Source organism: Prenolepis imparis, unplaced genomic scaffold, assembly GCF_030444845.1.
Source record: "Prenolepis imparis isolate NDT839.2.m4 unplaced genomic scaffold, iyPreImpa1.0 SCAF_8, whole genome shotgun sequence".
Taxonomy (NCBI): domain Eukaryota; kingdom Metazoa; phylum Arthropoda; class Insecta; order Hymenoptera; family Formicidae; genus Prenolepis; species Prenolepis imparis.
In genome coordinates this window covers 3,731,449-3,756,205 of record NW_028141166.1, presented here as the reverse complement: position 1 = coordinate 3,756,205, position 24,757 = coordinate 3,731,449, and the positions used below count along the sequence as shown (strand labels likewise).

General features: G+C 32.8%; 3 protein-coding genes, 1 long non-coding RNA gene and 1 pseudogene across 10 annotated transcripts; 2 read left to right on the top strand and 3 right to left on the bottom strand.

The window, feature by feature from the left end:
- Positions 1-1,119: 1,119 nt before the first annotated feature.
- Positions 1,120-3,720, bottom strand: LOC145939462 (uncharacterized). Of its 2 annotated transcripts, XM_083043785.1 has the most exons (3): positions 3,496-3,720; positions 3,019-3,460; positions 1,120-2,550 (listed from the first exon to the last, which is right to left on the bottom strand). In XM_083043785.1, exon 3 carries the CDS (start codon positions 2,478-2,480, stop codon positions 1,932-1,934), a length of 549 nt encoding a protein of 182 aa, XP_082899911.1. In that variant the 5' UTR covers positions 2,481-2,550; positions 3,019-3,460; positions 3,496-3,720; the 3' UTR covers positions 1,120-1,931. The 2 variants fall into 2 exon arrangements, with proteins under 2 accessions (XP_082899911.1, XP_082899910.1); XM_083043784.1 differs by having other exon boundaries at positions 1,120-3,468; positions 3,537-3,720.
- Positions 3,721-4,063: 343 nt separating this feature from the next.
- Positions 4,064-5,079, bottom strand: LOC145939931 (uncharacterized). Its single transcript, XR_014425923.1, has 3 exons — positions 4,943-5,079; positions 4,490-4,599; positions 4,064-4,241 (listed from the first exon to the last, which is right to left on the bottom strand). It is a non-coding gene; the product is annotated as an uncharacterized LOC145939931 (long non-coding RNA).
- Positions 5,080-8,042: 2,963 nt separating this feature from the next.
- LOC145939385 (cytochrome P450 4C1-like) lies at positions 8,043-9,252 on the bottom strand. The gene is made up of 5 exons (XM_083043654.1): positions 9,166-9,252; positions 9,020-9,085; positions 8,629-8,797; positions 8,266-8,445; positions 8,043-8,206 (listed from the first exon to the last, which is right to left on the bottom strand). The coding sequence occupies exons 1-5, from the start codon at positions 9,250-9,252 to the stop codon at positions 8,043-8,045; spliced, it is 666 nt and encodes a 221-aa protein (XP_082899780.1).
- Positions 9,253-11,500: 2,248 nt separating this feature from the next.
- LOC145939384 (uncharacterized) lies at positions 11,501-24,515 on the top strand. Of its 6 annotated transcripts, none has more exons than XM_083043653.1 (15): positions 11,502-12,010; positions 12,073-12,270; positions 12,677-12,967; positions 13,290-13,460; positions 13,548-13,771; positions 13,919-14,101; positions 19,610-19,842; positions 19,928-20,092; positions 20,190-20,342; positions 20,419-20,484; positions 20,588-20,650; positions 20,728-20,948; positions 21,050-21,209; positions 21,282-21,474; positions 23,832-24,515. In XM_083043653.1, exons 7-15 carry the CDS (start codon positions 19,617-19,619, stop codon positions 23,863-23,865), a joined length of 1,281 nt encoding a protein of 426 aa, XP_082899779.1. In that variant the 5' UTR covers positions 11,502-12,010; positions 12,073-12,270; positions 12,677-12,967; positions 13,290-13,460; positions 13,548-13,771; positions 13,919-14,101; positions 19,610-19,616; the 3' UTR covers positions 23,866-24,515. The 6 variants fall into 6 exon arrangements, with proteins under 6 accessions (XP_082899777.1, XP_082899779.1, XP_082899778.1 ...); XM_083043652.1 differs by having other exon boundaries at positions 20,416-20,484; XM_083043648.1 differs by having other exon boundaries at positions 11,504-12,010; positions 20,410-20,484.
- On the top strand, positions 16,504-18,621 carry LOC145939383 (uncharacterized; annotated as a pseudogene).
- Positions 24,516-24,757: the final 242 nt, after the last annotated feature.

Sequence of the window (24,757 nt, the reverse complement as noted above, 5' to 3'; positions counted from 1 at the left end):
AAAAAAAACGCTTAATTTGCAATTGTGCCACACCCACAGAAAGGATTTCTGACAACGAGACAAAAAATATTCTTGACATTTAATCGTATCGCAATCTCATGCCATTTATACCATGGGTTATAATTTGAAGCTGCTATTCTCTCCCATCTTTCTTCCCTCTGCCTTGTTCTTTCTATCCCTTCTACTTTCTCCCATCTGAACTCTCCGCTCTCCCTGCTCTCCTCTACCTCCCTTAGCACCATCCCTTTTAACTCGAAAAAATTCCTTCTTTCCTCCTCCCATCCCGACAGTCCCGTCTTTTTTTTAGCCCTTCTTTTAATCTCTTCTTGACACTTCATTACCAATAGTCCACTCCTGCCTTCCTCCGCTCTTCTCTAGAACCCCCATGTTCTTCTCCCCATCCTCAGCCTTAACTTATCTCTTTGCAATTCCTCCCTCACCATGTACCCCGGTGTCCCCTAATCCGCCCCCAGTACCCACCTCAATTATCTCTCTTGCAGCCTTTCCATCTCCTCCCTTTTTTTCCATCCCCATATTTCCACTCCATACCCCATTACTGCCCATATCAACGCATCAGACAGCCATGCCCTTTTCCCCCAGTCTGCCCCAAATCTCCTTTTCCCTATTCCCCATACCTGACCTAGAATGGCTGCCCCTTTCCTCGCTCTATCCTTCACCTGCCCATCCTGCTTTCCGTTTCTTTTCACCACATACCCCAAATACTTGTATTCCTTAACTTCCTCTATAATCTTCCCTTTCCAGTACCATTTAGCCTTCCTAAACCTTCCTCCCCCTTTCCTACACCTCATTATCTTTGATTTGCTTACATTCAGCTCCAGACCTTTTCCTTCCAAGTACCTCCCCAGCCTTTCAATCAGACATTTCATACCTCCCTCGTCCTCTGCCATCAAAACCACGTCATCCGCATATGACAGAGAGTACACCTTATTTCCTCCTAAGCTTACTCCCCCCATCTCCCCCTCCTCACCTCCTCCTCCAAGTCCGCTACCAAGAGATTAAAGAGCAACGGGCTTAGCGGACATCCTTGCCTCACCCCTCTCCCCGTCCAGAATTTCTCACCCACATCATCTCCCATCCTTACACTAAAGGCCTCCCCCACTATGTCCTCACACCTCCTGACTAATTCTTCTCTTATTCCCCTACCTCTCATCGCTGCCATCAACTTTGATTCGGTGGAATCAACCCCTTTCCTTCTACCTCATTCCTTATCCTCTCTGCCAGCGCTGCCGCATACACTTTATACATCGTCGGCGCCAGTGTAACCCTCCTAAAGTCCGAGACCTTTCTACCTTTCCCTTTCTTCACTATCGGCACTATTAATCCCTCACTCCACTCCCCAATCCACCCCTCTCCCTTCCAGATCCTATTACACAACCCCACGCCCAATTCTCTAGCTCTCCCCCCCCATATTTCCATACTTCTCCAGGTATTCTATCAATCCCCACCGCCTTATTATCTCTAACCTTGTGTATGGCCTTTCTTATTTCCTCCCTACTCAACAGCTCCTCCCCATCCTCCCTACATCCCTTATGCTTCCCTAACACCACTCTTGTTTCTACCCCCCCCCCCCAGCAACTCCTTAAAGTAGTCATTCCACTCCTCCATCCCTATTTCCTCTCCTGTCCCCCTTCTTCCTTTCCTTCTCACTCCTCTAATAATCTCCCATACTTGCCCCTCTGTCTTCGCCTCCTACGCCTTCTTCACCCATCTCTTATTTTCATCATCTCCTCCTCTTTCTTCTTTAAGCATAACTTCCCATACCTTCTCTTCATTTCCCTGTACCTCTCTCATTTACCTTCTTCTCTCCTCCATCTCCTTAGCTCCCTTCTTAACCCTTTCTTTTCCTCCCTGCATTCTTCATCAAACCAATCCCCTCCTTTTCCTTTCTTGTTATCCTTACTACCATCGCCCTATCCAAAATCTCTACCACTCTCTCCTTCACCCGCGTCCACTTCTTCCAGCTCCCCTCCTCCTTCCTGCAGCTCTCCTAACTCATCTCTAAATTTCTTCTTTCTCTCATCTGTCCAGACCCACCTTCTTCTCTTTGCTTCCCTTTTGCCCTTGCTTATCTCTTCCCCTTTTATCCACACCACTAGCGGCATATGGTCCGACTCTATCCTGTTCCCTACTTCAAGTCTCCCTATCCTTTCCCTCACCTCCTCGTTTCCTATCACATAATCTATTACCGATTGTCCATTCGCCCCCACATACGTCCAGTTCTCCTCTTTATCCCCTTCTAGCCCTCCATTAAAAATCGCCCATCCCACCTCTTCCAATCTTCCCACTAGCAATTTTCCTTCCCCGTTCATTTTAATATCCTTCGACCTCCTCCCTTCCCTCTCCTCTCCTCCTCCTTCCTCATAAACGCCTCCGCCCGCTTCTCCAGTCCTCGCAAATTTAATGGATATGATAAGATGAATATAACGCCGGATACGTGCATACAACGTTACAACAAGCATTGAAGGATATGGAGATGTCCTAATCTTTTATCGCAAGAATAGAATAAAATTTCCTTCAGCTCAATATAGTCTGAAATTAAAATTATATAACAGGATAGCACCAAGATTATTTTATTCTAGATTTAAAAATTTCCTATTTAAGATTAAAATATTCCTTTTTCTATAATAAATATGATTGTCGCTATATCGATCCTATTTTATGATAGATTGAAGAGTATTAGCATTAAATTTAGAAATCCTTTCTGTGGGTGCATCTTATTGATAATCGCGCGATATGTTTTACAATATATATTCCGTGATAATTTTATATCATATTAATTAATAATTTGCACGATTATATATGGAGAAAATGATAAAAACCATTGTATGCAAAGTACGATAATTTGACGACTCTCACACAGTAGGAGAATTTTTATGTATAAATTAATTATATACTGTGCATGAATATAATTGTATAACTTTTTATATTTTTCCAACTCTTTTCTCAGGGAAAACAGCGCAATAGGAATTTCAGAGAGAGTTCTGTGTGGAATCTCACCTGTGATACACAGCATTCCTGTGACAAATAAACGAATAAGAGTGCCGCGCGACATGCGTGTGTTTAGCAGTGACGATCAGACGTTGAGCGACGCCGAGTGCCGATAAGAGGCCAGTCCGCGCTACGATGAACATGTTCGCATATATTGGAGCACTCGCGTTGCTGTATCTTCCAGCGAGGGAACGAGAAGAGTGGAATCGAGAGATGCACACACCCTGTCGTGTGGTCAGTGTAAATGATTTACTATTCACACTGTAGTTACTGTTCATGCGGTAGAGTTTATTAGTTTATTATAGTATAAGGTTTTTCACAACACTCGCGCTGTTATGACATTAACAAAGTCTTCGTCGAACGATTGTATAATTCGACGGATACGTTTGAGAGCTTAACACCCTAATTTATCGCCGCGTTAATTAGCAGGTGAATGAATGTGCGACGACGCCTGGAATACTTTATATATATATATATATATAGTACCGGAGTCGCACTATATCTAATATGCGCGATCGCGTTTTTACTGAACGAGATATGACTTTTCTATGCTCTCTGTGTTCTCCACTCGACTGACTGTCTCAGACTCTTTGTGTCGCCTTTTTAAAGCGTTGTATTTCGTCGTTCTGCGCTCTGACTGTGCGTGATTGGTTCTCGATCATCAAACGCACCGTCACTCGTTGTCGTGGTGGTCGCCGTCGGTCCCTTGTGAAGATAAGAGCGACGACAGCCAAGATGCGTGGAGGAGGAGAGAGAAATAGACACATCCGTATTTGTCAGGGACCCGGACCGAACCGGAACCAAAACCGATAATCGTTCCATAACCGGTTTTTTAATAGAACCGAAACTATAAACCGTATTAAAATTCTATTGAATTTATAACATCGGAACCATAACCGGGCCGTTAAATTATTTTCGGTTTACGGTTCTTTTCGGTATTTTTTTCTGTTTTTGCGCAAATGACGGAAATGTCATGATAACTGTCTCCTCGAAGTGCAATACAGTTATAATTATTTTTTAAATGATATTTGATTTTCTATAGAGACAGGCCGATTTATAACAGATTGTAATAGTAAAATAAAATAATAATAAAGTAGATACGCTTATACCTTAACATCTCTCATTACCTTACCTGTACTAGTAAGAAGACCTCTGTTTAACCAAAGATGTAACATATCATATATATGGCTTTTCTCGATGTGTTTGGTGCTACTTAGTATTGTCTGAAATCACTGAAAATAATGTTAAGATAAAAACGTCAACATATATTATTATAACGCACACTCAATCTTTCAGATACACACAGATATTTATTATCTCAAATTATTATATAATCTTAATTAAATGTTTCTGAGATATTCTCTCTTTTCATATGTTTAAGAAACATTTTTACCAATAAAAATCTTATAAAACAACAATGCAAAATTCCAGAATCTAGATAAATTGTAATGTTTACAGAGAATTGAATTTCATTTTTTACCTCTAAATCATCTGGATGACGAATAAATACAACGGGGAGGTAAAAAGCCCAGAGTTTCCAAATGGGATAATATTCATTAATGAGTTTACATAACAGGTTCCATAGGTACTCTGAGAAACATATTATAAATATAGCTACAGAAATTTTTGTGAGATTAATTTTCATTATTATTTTCAATGCATATCTTTACTATGTGTACTTTTACTTATATGTACCGTTTTTTAGATTCGTTGAAAATTGACTAATTATGAAAATGGAAGAATATTATTGCAAAGAAAAATGCTGATAAGCCTGAATAATTATTTTATCAGTAATCAGCATGCAATAATATTGATAGATATTTGTTCAAAAGCAGAATTTATGAATTTGAATTTTATTTTTATACATATGTATGCGTATATATGACGGGTTATACATTCATAAATGTAAATGGATTATAAATTTTGTACTTACCTGGTGAACCACGTAAGTGCAATACATAGTCAATTATCGGATAGCCTGATGGTCCCGGTATAATATTAATGAGTTGACCGTTTTTTCCATGATGCACGTAATAATTAAACACCAATAAAATAAAAATGTATAATAATAATATTGTGATAAACATTGTTTTATTGACGCAATATCCTTGACGGTTTAATTAAGTTCAATCTTCTTCAGGTTCTTTTGAGGAAGGTTTGTTTGATTCTTGGATTAAAACTTATTGTCACTAAATAAATATTATTTATTAAAACTCTAAAATATTAATTCAAGAGTAAAATTCAAGAGTATTGTTATTAATCGAGTTCATAATTGATATTTAAAATATGAAGGGGATGTGTAAGTTTTGTGGTAAATAATAAAATAAATAAATAATATTTTTTATAACCATATAAACTGAACAATCAATGAAATGAGTTAATGGTATATTTTTTTTGTAGTTAATGATTTAAAGAACTAAAAAAATATGATGAATTTGTTTATTTGTAATGGAAAAACATTATTCACGTAATAAAGTAGTTGTGTATTAAATGAAAACGTATTTTAATCAATTACTATGTGTTTAATTATTTCCTCATTTATTGTATAAAATAAAATTTCAAGTTTATAGATTTTCAAAATCTTACATTAATTATGACATTATTAATTATTGTTCAGATTTTATAATGGATTCTTATAAAATGTTATTTTATACAAATATTCCCGAATACTAAATAAACTTACTGATACGTAATCAGCTAAAACACCACTCAATGTAACTGTTTAAAATACAATTGCAAATCTCGTCAAGCAGATATACACATGTCAGCACAACAAATCTTCGCGAACTGACGATGCAAGTCTGAGACATATATATTTATAATCCTTCTTCCAGTCAAAAGCATTTTGATAATTAAAGTTTCATATCTTAAGAAGCAAAATGAACCCATTGAATATTAAATAATATTATACACTCGTCAAAAAAATTATCGCAACACGTAATTAATATCAAAATTTAGTATAAATTCAAATAAGCGTATCTCCGCGAAAAATTGTCGTATTTCAAAAATTTTTTTTGTTTTATAGGGTAAAGTCTCTACTTTAAGGAACTTTCGTTCGATTTTGATTTTATTCTCTCCCCCTTTCTCCATCTCTTTAAAAGAAGGGACGTGTTTTTTTTCAAAAAATTGCATAGTTTGACGAATTCTACGGAGTGTACTAAATTTTTTTCGCAAATATCATCATAACTATCATAAAATATGGACTTTTTTCTACAAATTGAAAAAAAAATTGAATACCGTACGATTTTTTTTCGCGAAGTTAGAGCATATCAAAGTTACCTATGCATTTTTGCCTATGTATTCAATTACCGCCAACATTAGCATTATCCGATGGGCACTACGGGGAAGTTGCTGGTCGGATTTTGCCCATCGCGGGCGCGCGCGCGCGCGCGCGCGCGTGTGTGTGTGTGTGTGTATGTGTGTGAGTTATTAGTACACTCCGTAGAGTTCGTCAAACTATGCAATTTTTTGAAAAAAAAACACGTCCCTCCTTTTAAAGGGATGGAGAAAGGTGGAGAGAATAAAATCAAAATCGAACGAAAGTTCCTTAAAGTAGAGACTTTACCCTTTAAAACAAAAAAAAAATTTTTGAAATACGACAATTTTTCGCGGAGATACGCTTATTTGAATTTATGCTAAATTTTGATATTAATTACGTGTTGCGATAATTTTTTTGACGAGTGTTTTAGGTAGATAATGTTAAATTCATGTTCATAAATAAAAAATAAAATATGATATTCGGAATGAATGAATCTTTCTCACGTCGTTCTCACATAGTTGTAATGTGACGGTTGCGGTTCATAATCTTTGAAACATTGGTCATGTTTTATGTATTACTTCAAGGTTGGTCAATCGAGAAGTAGAGTAGTAGATCGTGGCTTTAAAATATACACGTTATATAACGAAGATAGTGACATGATGAAGATGTCTGTCACGTTACAAAACTAGGCGTGTATCTGTATATAAAGATATTATGAAAATATAAAATAAAAGTTGAAGAAGTAATATAATAAAAATTATAAAAATTAAAAATAGAAAAATTATAAAAATTGAATAGCTGCCAGACTTGCGTGAACATTATTTAAGTGTGGTAAACTTACGAAGAAACACAGAAAATAGCTATAAAGTAAGTGATGGGTAAGATACATTTAAAATGAATCTCGATACAGATACAAATACAAATACACAAATTAAAATATATATAGATACAGAGACTCAGCTACTTTATAAATATCTCAGATACATATCAGATATTTTTAAATTATATTTTATCATAATAATTATAAATATGCACAAAATATACTGAATAAATTTTTTATTTATTAATATTTTTGTTTACGATTACGTTATTCGTTAGTCTTAATAACTCATCAAAAATGTCTCAAAGATATCGTCACTCAAACTATTTCTCCGTGATATTAAAACTTGATCACCAATGCTAAATAATCACTCAACCGGTGTTGACGTGACGATATATAATTGTGTTAAACTTTAAACTTAAAAACAAATGTTTCATATGAGGAAAGCAAATGTTTCATATGAGGAAAACGTGTGATATATTAATGCAATATTTTTTTGCTTGTCTGACAAATAGAGAATGCCGATAGCACTGTCAGCTGTTTCTACGCGATGTCTTGATCTTTTAAAAATTGAAAGAATTGGTCAATTCAAAGAAATACGTGAAAATGTATCTAAAAATGTATCTGAAAAAATCGACTCAGATATGTTTTAAATCTAGATACAGATATTTAAATTCGAATATATCTCACTCAGATACATGCTCAGATACACAAAATGTATTTAGATACTGTATCTAGATACATGTAGCTAGATACTACCCAACACTGCTTACAAGTATATTTTCTTGTTTTACAAATATAGTTTCTACATGTATAATTTCACGATAAATTATAAAGTTTACACATAAAATATATATTTTGTTGAACATATAATATTCATAAAAGTTTTTTTCATTTTTGCAATACATCAACTTCTTACACTTACGTGGTAATTGTGTTAGTTTCAAATGGTTGTTAGTATCTGATTGGAACGAATTTTATACGAACCGGATGAGAAGAACGAATTATTATATCGGCCTTAAACCGGACATCCTTTATATGATCAACTGGCTCCAAGTAAAACTTGTGCACCAAAGGAGCTATCATAGCCTTTAGTTCCAGCAGACCGAATCGTTGACCTACAATTAAAAATGTATTAAAATTTATCGACAAAAAACGAAAATCATGCACAATTCACCTATGCAGTTCCTCGGTTCTGCGCTGAACGGTAGATACGAATAAAGATGACGATTTTGGATCTTCTCGGGCAAAAATCTATCCGGATCAAATACATCTAGATTTGACCAGAAATTGGGATCTCTGTGAACTCCATAGATATTAAGATGTAAGATCGTTCCAGCAGGCACGACATATGAATCTGGAAATTGTATTATAAAATTAGCTGCGATTTGCAAATATAAAATTTGAGAAATGAAATATACATTAATATTCTTATAATGTTAGCGCAATTAAATTATTTTAAACTTATTTTACATTTATAATACTCTCCGTATAATGTGACATGTTTAAGAATATAAGAAGGAAAAAAGTGTTTAATTACGTAATTTTACGTCTTCCGCAGTTACTCGTGATATGGAAAACACGCTCGGATATAAACGTAGCGCTTCCTTTATACATCTTTCTAAATATGATAAATTTTGCAACGATTTCGTGGTAAGTTTCTCTCCGTTCTCTTGCATCACGGTATCGACTTCAATTCTCACACGTTCCTATGTCATCGATAATAATTAAAATGCATTATTTTATATACATAGATATGAAAAAAATCTTCAATATCAAAATAAAATTTTATATTTATTTTAAGCTTCTTTTATTTTTTACAAATATATTGATATAGAAAAAAATATGCAACAAAATCTTAATATTTGTATTACTTGAAATAAAAATTGCAATAAAAATAATATATCTCAATATAGTGAAAAAAAAGATACCTGGATATCTTTATGTTCAACTAATAATAATAAAGCAAAGGTCATAGCCGTCGCTGTATCATGACCCTATAATTGTCGTTATATGTATCGTTACATGTGCTTAGATAAATGTGTATAAAAATTAATTAAACATTACAAATACGTACTTCAAACATAAATGTATCGATTTCTCCTCTGATATCGAAATCGGTCAAGAAACCTTCTCGAGGTGACATTATTAAGAGATACAACATTGCTAGTCGCTTCTTTTTATCTAGAAATGAAAAAGCATATTAGCGTCAAACTTATTTTTGCATGTGTTATTTTAATCATATCATATCAATTATATATATATATATATATATATATATATATATATATATTTTCTCGTTTAAAATTAAAATTACATTATTAATAATAATAATTAAATTTTATGGTAAATATATTTTGCATTACGTGTGATTATGTACCTATTCAACGTAAATATACTTTGTATTATGTGTGATTACGTACCTATTCAACATAAATACTACAAGCATAATTTGTAATAGGTATTTAGATTGCGCAATCAAACTAAAATTAGAAGCTCTGACTCGACTCTTACATACTTCCAAACACTTCTGCATCATCTATCTCCGTTTTGTTATTTTCAAGATTTTTCAAATATCGATCATTGGTGCGTTCATGATAAAGTTTTCTTTCCGCAATGATCTAAACGGTATTATATTTTTGTATATTAGCAACAACAAACAGTCTTACAATTAGTGATATAATAGTATGAATTATTAATATTTATGATTAATCTTGCGATAAAAGATTAAGAAATTTATTGTAATTTTATTTAAAAGAGAGAGTTCGAAGAATCTTAATTAATATGCTTTATAACATACTTTTTCCGTAAATCCATGTAATATTTTCAAGACCCTTTTTTGCTTCTTTCCATGTGACGTCAATGCAAATAACAAATCGTTATGAAGCCAAGGTCTCAGTACTCTAAATCGTAATTCAATGAACCGTAATTCATAATTTCAAATCTTCAAAAGACTAAGGTTATATAATGATAGTTCAATAATGATATAATTTTTTTTATAAAAGCTTTATTTTTAAAAATATTGTAAAATTTTAGAGTGCTCTTTAAATAGTCATAGATTGTGGACAATATAAAATTAAAAAAAAACTATTATAACAAAAAAGGTATCCAAAAATTTTTTTAATAAACATCTTACTTTTTTAATAGTTTTTTTATGAATGATAACTTATCTTCAGATATTTAATTATGTGTACAATTTATTTTACTTAATAATTTAACTTTTTAAGAATTTTTTGAACATTTTAAAGATTGGAATAATTTTTAATTTGAAATGAAACATAACTAGAACGCATACAATATATTTTGATAATTATATACTGTCTTAAACCAATCGAATTTTATAACTAATTATTTACCTTAACGTGACTATTCAATAATGTCTGTGAAAGCGCGTGTGAAGGAGAGCGGAGATGAGAGGCGATACGATAAGTTGAATCTTTGTTTTGTAAACTAACACATTTAATCGAGTAACAAAATTAACAATTACAAAACCCGTTGGTGACACTCTAAAGGGCAGTCTACAATGGCAGTAAGCAGTATAGAGTAAGCAGTAAACAATAAGCAGTATGAAATGGGAATTGCCCATTTCGTTATTCCCGGTCTTTACATCCACTAAAAACAGTATACAATGGCAATAACAAGGCTGTAGGAATAGAGAGTATACTGTTTTTAGTGGATGTAAAGACCGGGAGTAACGAAATGGGCAATTCCCATTTCATACTGCTTACTGCTTACTGCTTACTCTATACTGCTTACTGTCATTGTAGACTGCCCTTAACAATCAAATCATAGACAATAATTCGTAATCGTAGTCAGTTGTAATAGCGGTAGACTTAGGCGGTTAGCGTTAATTAAGCGGACGTGCGATATGCGGTTTCTTTTGCGAATAACTGCGATAAGCGATATGCCGATCGGGGTGAGTTCCCTTTATTAATTTTGTGGTGGGTCCTTCCCCATCGGAAAGCGCCAATGATTTTTCATTATTTGAAACGGTGTCGAGGTGACCTGAGGACGCTAATCGTAATTGGCTGCCTCCAAATCTGCGCGGAGTAGGCACGTGCCTGGCATGCGCGTGGTGATCGATCGCTCTATCGATTGGCCTTCGGGGGCCACGTGACACGGCTGCGCATGCTTTCTGCGGCGTTATCACTCGCAAGACAGTGCGGTATCCGTTACGTGCTTGTTTTCATGTGATGCTTGTGTGGTCGACAGATTTATGACTTGCTTAATTTATTGCCTCCTTGTTTACAGATACAGGACGACCAGGAATGAGCTGATGCTTCAAAACAATTGATTTGACTTCTAACTTAAAATTATTTTAGGAAATTTTTGTATGATCTCGAACATTCCCGCCCGCCTTGTCACCGCGTGACAAAATAAGTCGAATGTCATTTCCGTTGGCGGAAGTCAATCGATTAATGATCGATGGTTGTAGTGGCGCGGCTGCGCGTTGCGGCGCACGTGTTGATAGTGGGTTGTCTTAGGTTAGTTTGTGCAGTGCGTGATGTGCAGTGAAATCGTGAATGTGGTGAATTACTGTGAGTGCAGTGATAGTGAACGAGCAATCAAGGAAGGATGCGGTGTATCGAGATCGACTTCCGATGCAGTAAGTGTGTTTCACAGTGCCCGGGTGAGTGTTTCGTGTGGATTGTGAATAATGTGGGTTGTGTGAGGGTTATGTGTCGTTGTTCGATGCGTCTGCATCATCGACGCCCGGGAGCAGTACAAGTTTAACGAGCGGACGAACGAGTTCGGAGGTGACCGTCCGGACGGTGACCACGCGCACAACGCCATCGTCCCCGGGATGCAGCTTCGTGATTCTGGCGAGAGGCCATCGACTTGGTGGGGTGCTTTCGGAGCGCACAAGACACAGTGTTCCGATGCGGGGTGCTGCTTCGTCCTTCAGCCACTTAGATCGAGAGGTGAGTCCGTGTATATACTCTCCGGACCATCTTCTCCAAAAATGATCTCTCATCTGTTGTAGATGACGCCATCGTGACACTGAGTTCCCGCAGGCTTCTCCTCCTGTGGCGGCTCCGGAATTGCGAGGAGGGGCGCCCCGATGAGGAAGTGTCCAGGGGTGAGCGCTGAGATGTCATCCGGGTCATCCGTGAGTGCCTGCAACGGCCGGGAATTCAGGCAGGCCTCTATTTGAGCGAGGAGTGTACTCAGTTCCTCAAAGGTGAGGGTGGTGTCGCCGATCACCCTACGAAGATGATACCCAGCACAAACACAGAATATAAATGCTATATAACGTCAGAGTAACACGCAATATAACAAGTTTTATATTATATATGTAATACAATAATGTAATATAATTGTTTTGATAGTCACAATATAACTGTGTTTTATAATTGTTACATTGCTTAGTAATTTTCTAGTTATCTTAAAATAACTGCTATGTACCATAAATATTGCATGTTATGTAAAGAGCGTTATATTGGTATTATATTTATATTTTAAAACATTTTATATACATGTAATACATTACTATGTTATAAATATTATATAACATTGTTATATATTTGACAATTTATATATATATATATATATATGCGTTATATTTTAACATTTCTTAAATAATGTAGATTTTATATACAATTTTAAATCACGCGGGATAACCTGGCATCAGCAAATATGTACCGGAAACGGATTATTATAGACGGAAATGCTATACGGAATTTTCCAGATTATTATTCTCATGTGGTTTCGTCACAGATTGGCTGGGTTCGAGGAGCGCGCTTTTAGCGCTGTGAGCGTGCTCTATCCTTGTTCACCTTTCAGTAAGTAACAGAGATAGAATGACGCTGTCAGCGCTAATAGCGTCTCCCCGAACGCACCTATTAAAATCTGGTTTCGTCAAGAAAGGACATGCTTCGGTAAGTACATTTTTAATCTAAGATATAAAATCTTCCTTTTAAACTAAAAATATTAAAATATTATGTTGAATATTTAATGAAATATATAAAATGAAAATTATTGTTGCATATATTTTTGGCATTTTATTATTTTTTCTATATTGCCACAGTATTATATTTAACCCAACTTCTTTGGGTTATGTCTGTATAAAAACCGCATTGCAATTATAAAAGTTAATTTATAATAAAATAAATTGTTATGCTTTGTCTCGTTTTATACAAAATATAATGCAATAATAATTTTTGTATAATATATTATAATGTCCAGTATTTATTTTTACAGTCTAAAAAAAGACGAAGCATGTCCTTTCATGGAATTTTATGGAAGGCCTGATGGTTGTTATATTTATTGATTTATTGTTTTATGACGTTCTAATGTTTCACGATGTTCCTTTCAATAATGCGAAGAGATAAACAAATGAAGAACACGTCTCAGCGACACAGAACGTGAAAGGTGCCTAATATACATTTATTGTAAGTTATTATTGTGTATTTCAACTGTATTTTAATTTTTTTGTATGATACAATTTATTTTGATAAGGTTATACATATAAGTTCCCGCACTGATTGAGAAGACAAGGCCTTACGAAGCCACTTTAATGCATTATACTTTTTCCTGCTTACCAAGCAGTTTCATATTATTCTCAGCGATTAAGATCTACCAAAGTCATTTTTGAAGAGAAGGCCTTTTGAAGTTACTTAATGCGTTACATTATTTCCTGCTTCCCAAAGAATTTCATATTCTCAGCGATTCCACTTGCATTGGTAAGCGATATATATTTATAAATTGCATTAACACACTCAAAAATGAGATTTATTCTTGAATATATCCTTTGACATATACATTTATGCGTAAAAATGTTTTATTTAGTAATAATATTTGTAAAATTTTTATCTGTTTGTGTGTTACAGTTTGTTTTGAGTTTGTACATAATAAGTTGTCGCGTTTGTACATAATAAGTTGTCGCTTTTGAAGATATTAAGGACTGTCAAAGTCAATTTTGAAGACAAGGCCTTTTGAAGTCACTTTTGTTGCGTTACACTTTTTCCTGCTTCCCAAGAAGTTTCATATTCTCAGCGATTTTACTTGCATTGGTAAACGATATATTTATTAAATTGCATTTACACATGCATATTATGAATTTTTGATATTATTAAATTTTTTGCAATTCATATTTTTTTTAGTTTGATTACGTTTTATTTTTTAAATTTGTTTGCATATATGTATATATGTATATATTTTTCAGCACTTTTGTTTGTGCAATCCATTTTAATCATGCCAAAAGATTATCGGTATTTAAGGGTCGGCAGGCGACCCAGGCAAACTCCGAATTGATGTTGGAGACCTCGCACGGTGACAACGCGAAATTCCGGTTTCAGTGTTACCAACGTTGAAAAACCAATTTCAGGTTCTATGTAGTGGTGTATGTCCGTACACGTACACACCATTGCATTGCTCACGCGGACGCACGGTAGAGAGACAAGGATCGATAATTACGTTATCCTTGTTCCTCTACCGTGCTAATCACGTGACATGCTACACGCGAGATACGGCCTGAAAATGCTTTCTGGCCTTCCGTAGCAGAAGGCAGGAATGTAGCAAGGCTAATAAGCACCCACTTTTTGTAAATTTTATATATGCTTATGCACATATGTGCGTATATATAACAAAATAGTATCAAAAATTTATATATATGTCTCCAAATTGTACAATGATGAATAATAATGATAAAATAATAATTCGCAGAGTGAACTAATATACAACATGTAAGACACGGGCGCTTATTAGACTTGGCAATTTATTGCTTTTTCACTTGTACTTTTTCATCGATATTTTATATGTATCGTCAGCGCGATAGAGAGACAAGGAGAGAATTCTTGTCTAACATGTAGTGGCAATTGTAGATTTATAGGCTAACAAATATGTATTACTTACTTTTTGATTATATTGATGTTACTGTATAAGAATACTTGCTCCATATAAATCGTGATGTAAAGAACATACGAGTAACATATTATAAATAGCTCAATGCAAGGTGTTCGGTCTGTCACCCTGAAGACTCAAGTTCAAGTCTATCGATATGATTTTTTTTTATAATATATTAGAATATATAAAAATTATTTTAAAAAATATATTTTTAAAGGCGATTAACTTTAAGAATTTTTAAATATTGAAAATATCAATTATTTTACAACTATCATATACATAAAAATGCAAAATAATTCCGTGAATAAATTATAATGTATCCTGTAATAAATCAATAACTAATATATATATATATATACATATATATATAGGTATATATATATATATATATTGATTACTGATTTAGAGAGATAGATTTATTACTGGATTAATTTATTTACCGAATTTTTTGCATTTATATATACAATGTGTTTGTAGTTGTAAAATTATTGAAATATTTTCAATATTTAAAAATTCTTAAGTATATCGCCTTTAGTTAATAATTTCTATATATTCCAATAATAATAAATATAAAAAAAAATATATATACCGATAGACTTGAACTCGAGTTTTCAGGGTGATAGACCGAACACCTCTTGCATTGAGCTATTTATATGTTATTCATAAGTTCTTTATATTATTCTTTATATTATTCTTTATGCAGCTGATATTTTTATACAGTAACATCAATATATAATCGAAAAGAAATCAAGATAACACATACTTGTCAATCATATATATATATATATATATATATATATATATACATATATATATATGTGTATATATATATACATATATATATATAAACTTATAAATATTTTAAATATTCTTTCTAAATTATACATATATATAATAGTCTTTAAAAAATATATATATTTTAATATTTAATAAATCATTATTCTATAATTTGAGATACATAATATATGCGAGATACGGCATACAATAAGATACAATTATTGGAAGATATTGTTAGGAGCAAGATCTAAGATATCGCGTTATCCTCGTTTTACATATACAGAGAGACAAAGGTAATACGATAGCCGGTTCTTACTGACATATCTCGCAATAATCGCATCCGTGTGCTCAATATATTAGTATCTGTGCCTATATGGACGCTACTACATACGTAATGCAAGAGAGACAAAGACAGAACGATTATCTCTCTCCTTGTCAAGCTGTCAGTATGTTACCACAGAAATTTCCCCATGACTTGCTCCTTATAGATGATCTAGTGAGAATCGTTCATCCCAAATTTTACATCGAAGAAGTTACATAGCTTCGTGAAATTTTTTTAAATATATTCTTTATATAATGAAGCAAAGCGCTAAAGAGTCGGATTTTGCATTTTCGCTCTTAAAAATTTATAATAAATTAAATACGGACTCATGGCCAACCCAATCTTACCCGTTGCTAGCTGCGCATTTCCCCAAGTTTTATAAAAATTTTATTTTTATCTTTTTTCCAAAAAATAGCTCTTTAGCTCCTTGCGGACAATCCTACTGATTATAAATATCATTTATTTAATGAGATTCATTCAGTATTTTGGCTAAAATATGGAATATACGAATCCGTAGTTCTCGGCCGGCCGCTGGTCTCCACCATGTCTCCTGCCGACCCTTAACTAAAAGGCGAAGAAATCAGTTAATTAGTCATGAATTAGATCACATTACAGACTCTCATTCAATTCAATTAACTGCTTCAAACATAGTTCCTAATGCAAACGAAGAAGCGATATTTACTTTCGAAAATTCTAATGATACATTTCATAAAAGTGACACATTATCTTGTAGTTTAAATAACTGTGATGAATTATCAGAAACATCGCAGTTTGATGAAAATAGCAATGAAGAACATAGCGTAATTTCGCAAGATATTTCATTATTGACAAATAATTCTGATTGTAATAACCATATGAGTCTCTGGAAAGATTTGCAAACGTTAATTATCGAACATAATATTCCGCACAATACTGCTAATAAACTGCTTCATATTCTTAAAAAAAAACGGTCATATCGAATTACCTAACGATGTTAGAATTTTACTTCGAACACCACGAAACACGTCTTTACATCATATAAAATCTGTGGCGGGCGGTCATTATGCGCACTTTGGTCTTTTGCCTTCTCTCGAGCAATCTATAAAAATATATTCTAAAATAACGAAAAACGAAATAAATTTAAATGTAAATATAGATGGCTTACCAATTTCTAAAAGTTCAGGAAGCCAATTCTGGCCGATTATGACATCTATTGAAAAAATAGATATCTACACACTGCCTTTTATAATTGGTGTATATCACGGTACATCAAAACCTAATGATGCTAATAATTTTCTGACTGATTTTGTCAATGATTTCATTTTCATTTCAAAAAATGGTATAACTGTTTCTAATATAAAATATACCGTTTCTATTAACGCTATAGTATGTGATACCCCAGCTAAATGTTTTATAACGTATACTAAAAGTCATACAAGGTATTTTTCATGCTCCAAATGTACACAAGAAGGTGATTTTGCACATAATAGAGTGATTTTTCCAGAGACTCAAAACACTTTACGCACAAACGATATGTTCAAAAATCGATGTCAAATGGAACATCACACGAGTAATTCTATATTGGAAAATCTTTCTATTGGCATGGTTTCGCAAATTCCGCTAGACTATAAGCATCTCGTTTGTTTAGGTGTCGTAAAACGGTTATTACAATTATGGCGTAGGGGAAATAAAAACATTAGATTATCAACAGAAAATATAAATTCTGTTTCGTCTCATTTAATCGCAATGAAATCTTATATTCCGTCAGAATTTGCAAGAAAGAGCCTAGAGCTTTACATGACGTAGATAGATGGAAAGCGACGGAATTTCGCCAATTTTTATTGTACACGGGAATTGTAACAATGAAATCTGTGTTATCTGTCACTTGTTACAACCATTTTCTTTCTCTTAGTGTTGCTATAAGGATTTTAACTGATTCTCAATTATGTGTAAAATTCAATGCTTATGCGGATTCATTGCTATTATGGTTTGTTTCTAATTTTGGAAAAATTTATGGTGACGAATATATTTCGCACAATGTTCACAATCTTATTCACCTTGCCTGTGATGTGCCAACTTTTGGTTGCTTAGATAATTTTAGTTGTTTTAAATTTGAAAACCATATGCAGAAAATTAAAAAAAAGTTACATAATTCTGGAAAACCTTTACAGGAATTATGTAATCGTGTATTGGAAGAATTACAACTTCCAGTTCGACCCTATCACATGGTGCAATATCCCATTGCTATTTACAAAAATAATAACACAATTTCTCATGTGCAATTTCAAAATTTTAGAATTACAATAAACAAAACGGATGACTGTGCTATTCTTGATGACAAATTTGTAGTTTTCATTTTGGATATATTTGAAGATAATCGCATTTTAGTTATTCGCGCAAAATGTTTTTCAAATCTCACATCTTTTTTTACTGTGCCATGCGATTCGGAAAAACTTAGAATATTGGTCATATCAAATGCAACAACTTATAACACAATAACAATTCCAATAACACGAATAACAAAAAAATGTTTAAAAATAAAACATACACACACATCCTGATGAAATTGATTCGTATATAATAATACCGCTTCAACACACCAATAATTAGGAACAATACATTAGTATTATATATGTCGATTCTTTCAATAATTTTAAGAATTGTTTTTCAATATTACAATCTATTACTTCTTTTTTTACAATTTTTACTTCTGCCTTAAGTTATGAATAGTGAATCTTAATCCGTTGCCTTTGTATTGAAGAATGGCAAACATTTATAAGGTGGGTTTAATATTTGAAATCAATTAGTATATAAATTTTTTATAAAAGAATATATCATATTTTTTAATAACTAAATGTGATTCTTAAATTCTGCCTAAGAGCCAAGCACGAAAATTAATTCTAATTTTTCGGAACGGTATCTCTTGGTTTGAGATTACTAAGTTCCATCAAATTAATAATCCTCGAATTTTTACAACGGGAAAATAGGCGAGAAAAATATAGGTCCGAAAAGTCGCTGAAGCGGGAATTGAACCCGCGTCTTTCGCTTGCCGGGCGACTGCTCTTACCACTAAGCTATTCAGACCCTTTCGATCCTATATTTTTCATTTGCCTTATAGTGGATGTTAGTAAATAGCGCCATGAAAGCGACTTTTCGGACCTATATTTTTCTCGCCTATTTTCCCGTTGTAAAAATTCGAGGATTATTAATTTGATGGAACTTAGTAATCTCAAACCAAGAGATACCGTTCCGAAAAATTAGAATTAATTTTCGTGCTTGGCTCTTAGGCCGAATTTAAGAATCACATTTAGTTATTAAATACTGAGAGCCGATAAAAATATTTCTTAATTCATATTTTTTAAGTTTTATTTTGTTTAATATTATTATGCAATTGTTTATGAGCAAGAAGAGCGAAAATTATTGTATATAATTATATAATATACACAATTATAATTCATATTTATATAATATTTATAAAATTGTCTGCATGTTAAATTTGACTATTATTCATTTCAACAGATGCTGTTTTATTTTATGCTTATTAATTTTCAAGTTTTATTTATGAGAATGTTCAATTAAAATATTCTTTTTATTTCAGTTTCAGAATGAATGACAATATTGAAAGTACAAGGAAGTACGCTGTTGTAAAATTTAAATTGGATTCTTCATATTCTGAAATACCAGTAACTTGGTTGATGGAAAGAACTGCCAATGGACAATGGTGTTTGTGGCCACCTCGAACAGCAAATTGCGCAATACTGATAAACAACTATGCGACTCCTAATTATGACACTTGGGTTCGATATGAAGTCGATTTCATCAAATATTGTTGTAAGTATACTTATGTACGTGTTAATATTTGTCTGAAAATAATGGAATACATGTACACAAAATTTTAAGAATTTTTCTTCTTTAGCATCTCTGGAATCAGCTCGAAAAAACGCTGCAGATTCCAATTATCAGACGACAGATGAAAAACGATTGGGAAGAGGGAAAAGGCACCATGTGCCATGCACCCGATATAGCAGTGAGGAAGAGGAATGTAAAAGTTCCCAATCTCGAAAACATAACAAGATAAGAAGTATGTATCATAAAAACGTATATTAAATTTTATCCTAATTAATTTGTTTTAATTTCAATGTTATAATTTTAACATGAAATTTATTGCAACTTTCCAGGAAAACAGTGTGATGCCAGTATAGTTTCTGTGCCACCATCTTGCCCAAACAACTTTACGATGCATAATTCTAACAATAATTCTAACAATTCTAACGTACGAAAACAAACATATGATGAAAGTGCACAGAATGCAACTTCAAGTCCAGAACATGGTATGTAAAAATAATTGGAATAATAATAATTGTAATAATAATAATATAATATTCAATAATAATAAAGTTTCAGAAGAAGAAGAAAATAATTTTTCAATGGACGAAAATATAAACATTCGGAATGTGCCGGTAATATTTGAAGGTATGTAGTTCAAAAATTATAAAAATACAATAGAAACAGTAAACAAATTTAGATTATAATATGGAACAAATAAAAAAAGAGTAACTTTTGTTTTATATTTCAGAATATAATGTAAATGATGCAGCCTCAACCTCAACTCAGAATAAGGAAGATTTAAATATAAAACGTAAATATTCTTTTTGCTTGCATTTTATTAACACATCTTTTAATTTAACTTATTTTAACTCTTATTGTTTGTTACAGAAAATAAAAAAATGTTACGCATGATAGCTGCAATCCATATCACATTGAGAGATATAAATCAACGTTTAAATAGAATGGAAACTTCCCTTAAAAATCGTGCAATCAATGTGGTTGAAAATAATGATGCTTTTATTGCACAATTTTTACCACTTACAACAATCAATACTATAAAAGAATTCGATAATTTATTAAAATCTACGGATGAGGCAGTGACACAATTTGTAAGTTTTATATTATATTTTACTTTTATGAACTTGATAATCGCATTTTATTAATATTTATATAATTTTATAATGCATGTAACATGTATTTTTTGTTTTAGAAAGAATTACTATCGAAAATCGGAGGAAATAATTCAAGAGATAGTATCTATCGAACTTTGAAAAAAATATTCACGGATGAATGTGCCATGAATTGTTCGTGGAAAGGATTACGAAATAATTTTCGAATCGTGGACTTGTACATGACGAAACTTATGAGAAGTATGTTATAGATCCTAGTAAATGTACAAACCAAAATGTTTATAAGCTCAAGATATTCATTTTTGTTTCTAGGAGAAATAATGTTGCGCAACATAAGCCTGACAGAATCCCAATTTGATCATATAGCAGCGGAATGGCTACGCTTTGCCAAACAAAGGAAACAAAGATTTGATAAGGCCATGGGAAACGAAGAAGATAATCGCATCGATTGGACACATTCGATCTTCACTGAACTTCAACTTTATGGGCAGTCTTTAGACAACACGTAACTATCTTATCGTGTAGTAAATAAGATACAATTTTCTTTTTGTTTATCCTAATAAATAACAGTCCTCAGTCTTCTAAATGCAGATGAAATATATACATAGCATATAATAAGGTCAAGGTCAAGTTTTACAATAGACTTTAATGTAGTAGGGATTTGAAATTGTGATTAAGTACTAAGTTTTCTTTTGTTTTATCAATGTGCTACAATTTTTTCATCGGATGTATAATGTAATGTAACTTTTATATAATTCATTAAGAAGAATTCTCTGAAAATCTCGCCAGTGGGTACTGGGACTGTCAATTTTTAAATGACAGAGTCCGCACCAACGAGATTTTTAGAGTTTAAGCCAGTGGGTGCTGGGACTGTACCCTTTTGGTTACAGAGTCCGCACTGGCTTAAAATTTGAGATATTGACGATTTATCTTCGTAGATCCTTACTCAGACGAAAACAATATTAATCAAAGAATTCTCTAAAAATCTCGCCGGTGGGTGCTGGGACTGTCAATTTTTAAATGACAGAGTCCGCACCGACGAGATTTTTAGAGTTTAAGCCAGTGGGTGCTGGGACTGTTTCCTTTTGGATACAGAGTCCGCACTGGCTTAAACTTTGAGATACTGATTTTTCTTCCTAGATATAGACTCATATCTTACTCAGACAAGTGGTGCTACAAGAGCAACACAAAATTTTTCATTAAATTATCAGTTTATATCGGAAAAATGAAAAAATTGTAGTACATTGAAAAAGTAAAATTATATCTGAAAATTGAATATTTAATTTCAAAGTATTATATAAATATGTAATTTGCGTTAGATTGAAACAAACTGCGTCACTGATAATTCTTTCATAATTTTCAGTAATACGATATATTATACTAATATACACCCTATATAGCTACGGTGACTATCCGTCCTTTCTTTTAGAGGATAATCCTTTATTCCAAGTAGTTCTTTACATTTATTTATTTTTTAAAACTCAATTTTGTCCTTTATTTTAACATGAGAATTTGTATGAAAACAACGGAACTTCTTATCTGGAACCTAATATTTAAGAAACTATAAGGATTTGTTTCAACATAGTCGAATCAGTTTCAAACTATAAAAATACGTATAGACTTCTGATAGTCAGAATTATTTTTCTCTTTGCTCGTCGATTTCCACTTTGGTGGAAACTGATTTGGAAACATATATGTTAAAACAAACCCTAAAATTTCCAGATTTGTCTTTTATCTTCTCTCAAAATATATATATGGTCACCGTATGTATATTATATATATGACTGGATTCCGTAAAGCGTATATGCGCGCATTTTCTATAATATACGTAACGTGTACTATAGATAAATGCGCGCATATGCGCTTTACGGAATCCAGCCATATATATAGCACACATATATAATGTTCGAAAAACTTAGAAGACATCCAGGAGGACATTCAGAGGATGTTTTACATCCAGAAAATACATCTTGAATGTTTTTCGAACATGCGTGTACATCAAATTCCTTTGCATTTGGTTTATTTTTATATATTATAAATAATTATGCATATGGTAGTAAAATAATATTAAGTATATCTTTTACTATAACTTATTATTATAAGCAACAGAGCATTTTATCGTTACTTTTATTTATTCAATGACATTGTGTTTTTTTAAAATATGATGAACTGTAAAAAACATACTTAATGTATTGTATATATATATATATATATATATATATATATATATATATATATAATATTTTTGTATGTATAAGCATACATATATATATATTTATTTGTTCATGAAAAAAATAAATATTTTTACAATATATATTACATTTAATAAATTTTAACAGTTATACTGTCCTGTAATAAATGCAACTCAGGAATATCCAATTTTTAAATTAATTTTAAGTAAAACTAAACGAAATGTGTATAAATGCATAGAAAGATTTCGTTCAATTTTGCTTTGAATTAAATCAGGAATCTGTTATTCCTGAGATTTGCATTTATTACAGGACAACATAACCGTAATCTAACCTAACTTAACTGTAACCCTCATAGATGTAACTATATAGTAATAAATCAAATAGTATTTACATTACAATTATATATTAATTTTATTTCCACATTATAACATTTATATAACGGTTTTATTTGCACGTTATAACATCTATATAATGGTTTTATAACAATTTTATACCGCGTTATATTTATGTTATATTATTGCAATAATAGATAAGTGGGAAATTACAATTAACCTGTATGTTACATGCAACGTCCATGTTATATTGCGCGTTACATCCTGTTTTATTTAAGTAATGTAATGGTTATATTTCTGTGTTTGGTGGGTTACCGGATTTTACGGCGGCCTCCCAGAGTCCCCCGAAGTGCGGAGCCGCTGGTGGATTAAAGTGCCAGCGGATTCCTTGAGCGGCTGCAGCACGTACGATTCCACGACCCTCGGATGATGCTGATTTGAAGAGCTCACGCAATAGCCCGGGAGGTAACGACATAAAAGTGTCAGTGATTTGCTTAGTCTTGGAACAAAGTAATTTCTCTTGTTTTAATAGTGTTGTTGATGAAATGCAGAGTCTGGCTACGGCGTCTCGTTGCAATGGGCGTTGCGGCGCATTTGATCTTGTCGTAAAAACACTTATGTTGGAAGAATTTGCTTAGTACTGAGCTTTTATATATTTGTTGTTTTTTGTATAAAAAAATGTTTTAGAAGAGTCTGGCATGCAACTGACATTGGAAAATGAGTCTGGCATTCTCCCAAAGTCATTGTAAAAAGTCGATTTGTAGAATCATGTGCTTAGAGCTGTAACTTGTCAAGATGGTAGTTTAAATATATAAAATTATAAAAAAATTAATCTGGCTACTGCTACTGGCTGGAAAATTGGTCTGGCAGCCCCTTTAATGTCGTCTGCCCGAGCGCGCCGGTAGCTCGTTGCCCGCCGTATTTCTAAATATTATGTAACACTTTACGTATTAAAAATGAATTTATTAGAAGTGGAATTTCTTAAAGTAACAGTTTAAATATATAAAATTGTAAAAAAATGAGTGTGGCTGCTGATATTGATCGGAAGATTTGTGTGTATCCTCTTTAATGTCGTCCATCCGAGCGCGCCGGCAGCCCGCCGCCCGCATATCTCTGCATATTATTTAACACTTTACTTATGAAAAATAAATTTGTTAGAGCTGAAATGTAATAAGATAGCAGTTTTAATGCACAAAATTGTAAATGCATTAGTGTGACTGTTGATTGGAAAAGCAGTATGGCAGTCTCCTTAAATATTGTCTAC

Bases quoted from the DNA above. Each gene is read 5' to 3' on its own strand.
- LOC145939384 (XM_083043651.1), top strand. From the start codon at position 19,617: ATGAATGACAATATTGAAAGTACAAGGAAGTACGCTGTTGTAAAATTT. The intron at 19,843-19,927 runs GTAAGTATACTT...TTTCTTCTTTAG, and splicing joins CGATTTCATCAAATATTGTT to CATCTCTGGAATCAGCTCGA. The intron at 20,651-20,727 runs GTAAATATTCTT...TGTTTGTTACAG, and splicing joins GGAAGATTTAAATATAAAAC to AAAATAAAAAAATGTTACGC.
- LOC145939385 (XM_083043654.1), bottom strand. From the start codon at position 9,252: ATGTTGTATCTCTTAATAATGTCACCTCGAGAAGGTTTCTTGACCGAT. The intron at 9,086-9,165 runs GTACGTATTTGT...CGACAATTATAG, and splicing joins TCGATACATTTATGTTTGAA to GGTCATGATACAGCGACGGC. The intron at 8,207-8,265 runs GTGAATTGTGCA...TTTTAATTGTAG, and splicing joins AGAACCGAGGAACTGCATAG to GTCAACGATTCGGTCTGCTG.
- LOC145939462 (XM_083043785.1), bottom strand. From the start codon at position 2,480: ATGCTTGTTGTAACGTTGTATGCACGTATCCGGCGTTATATTCATCTT.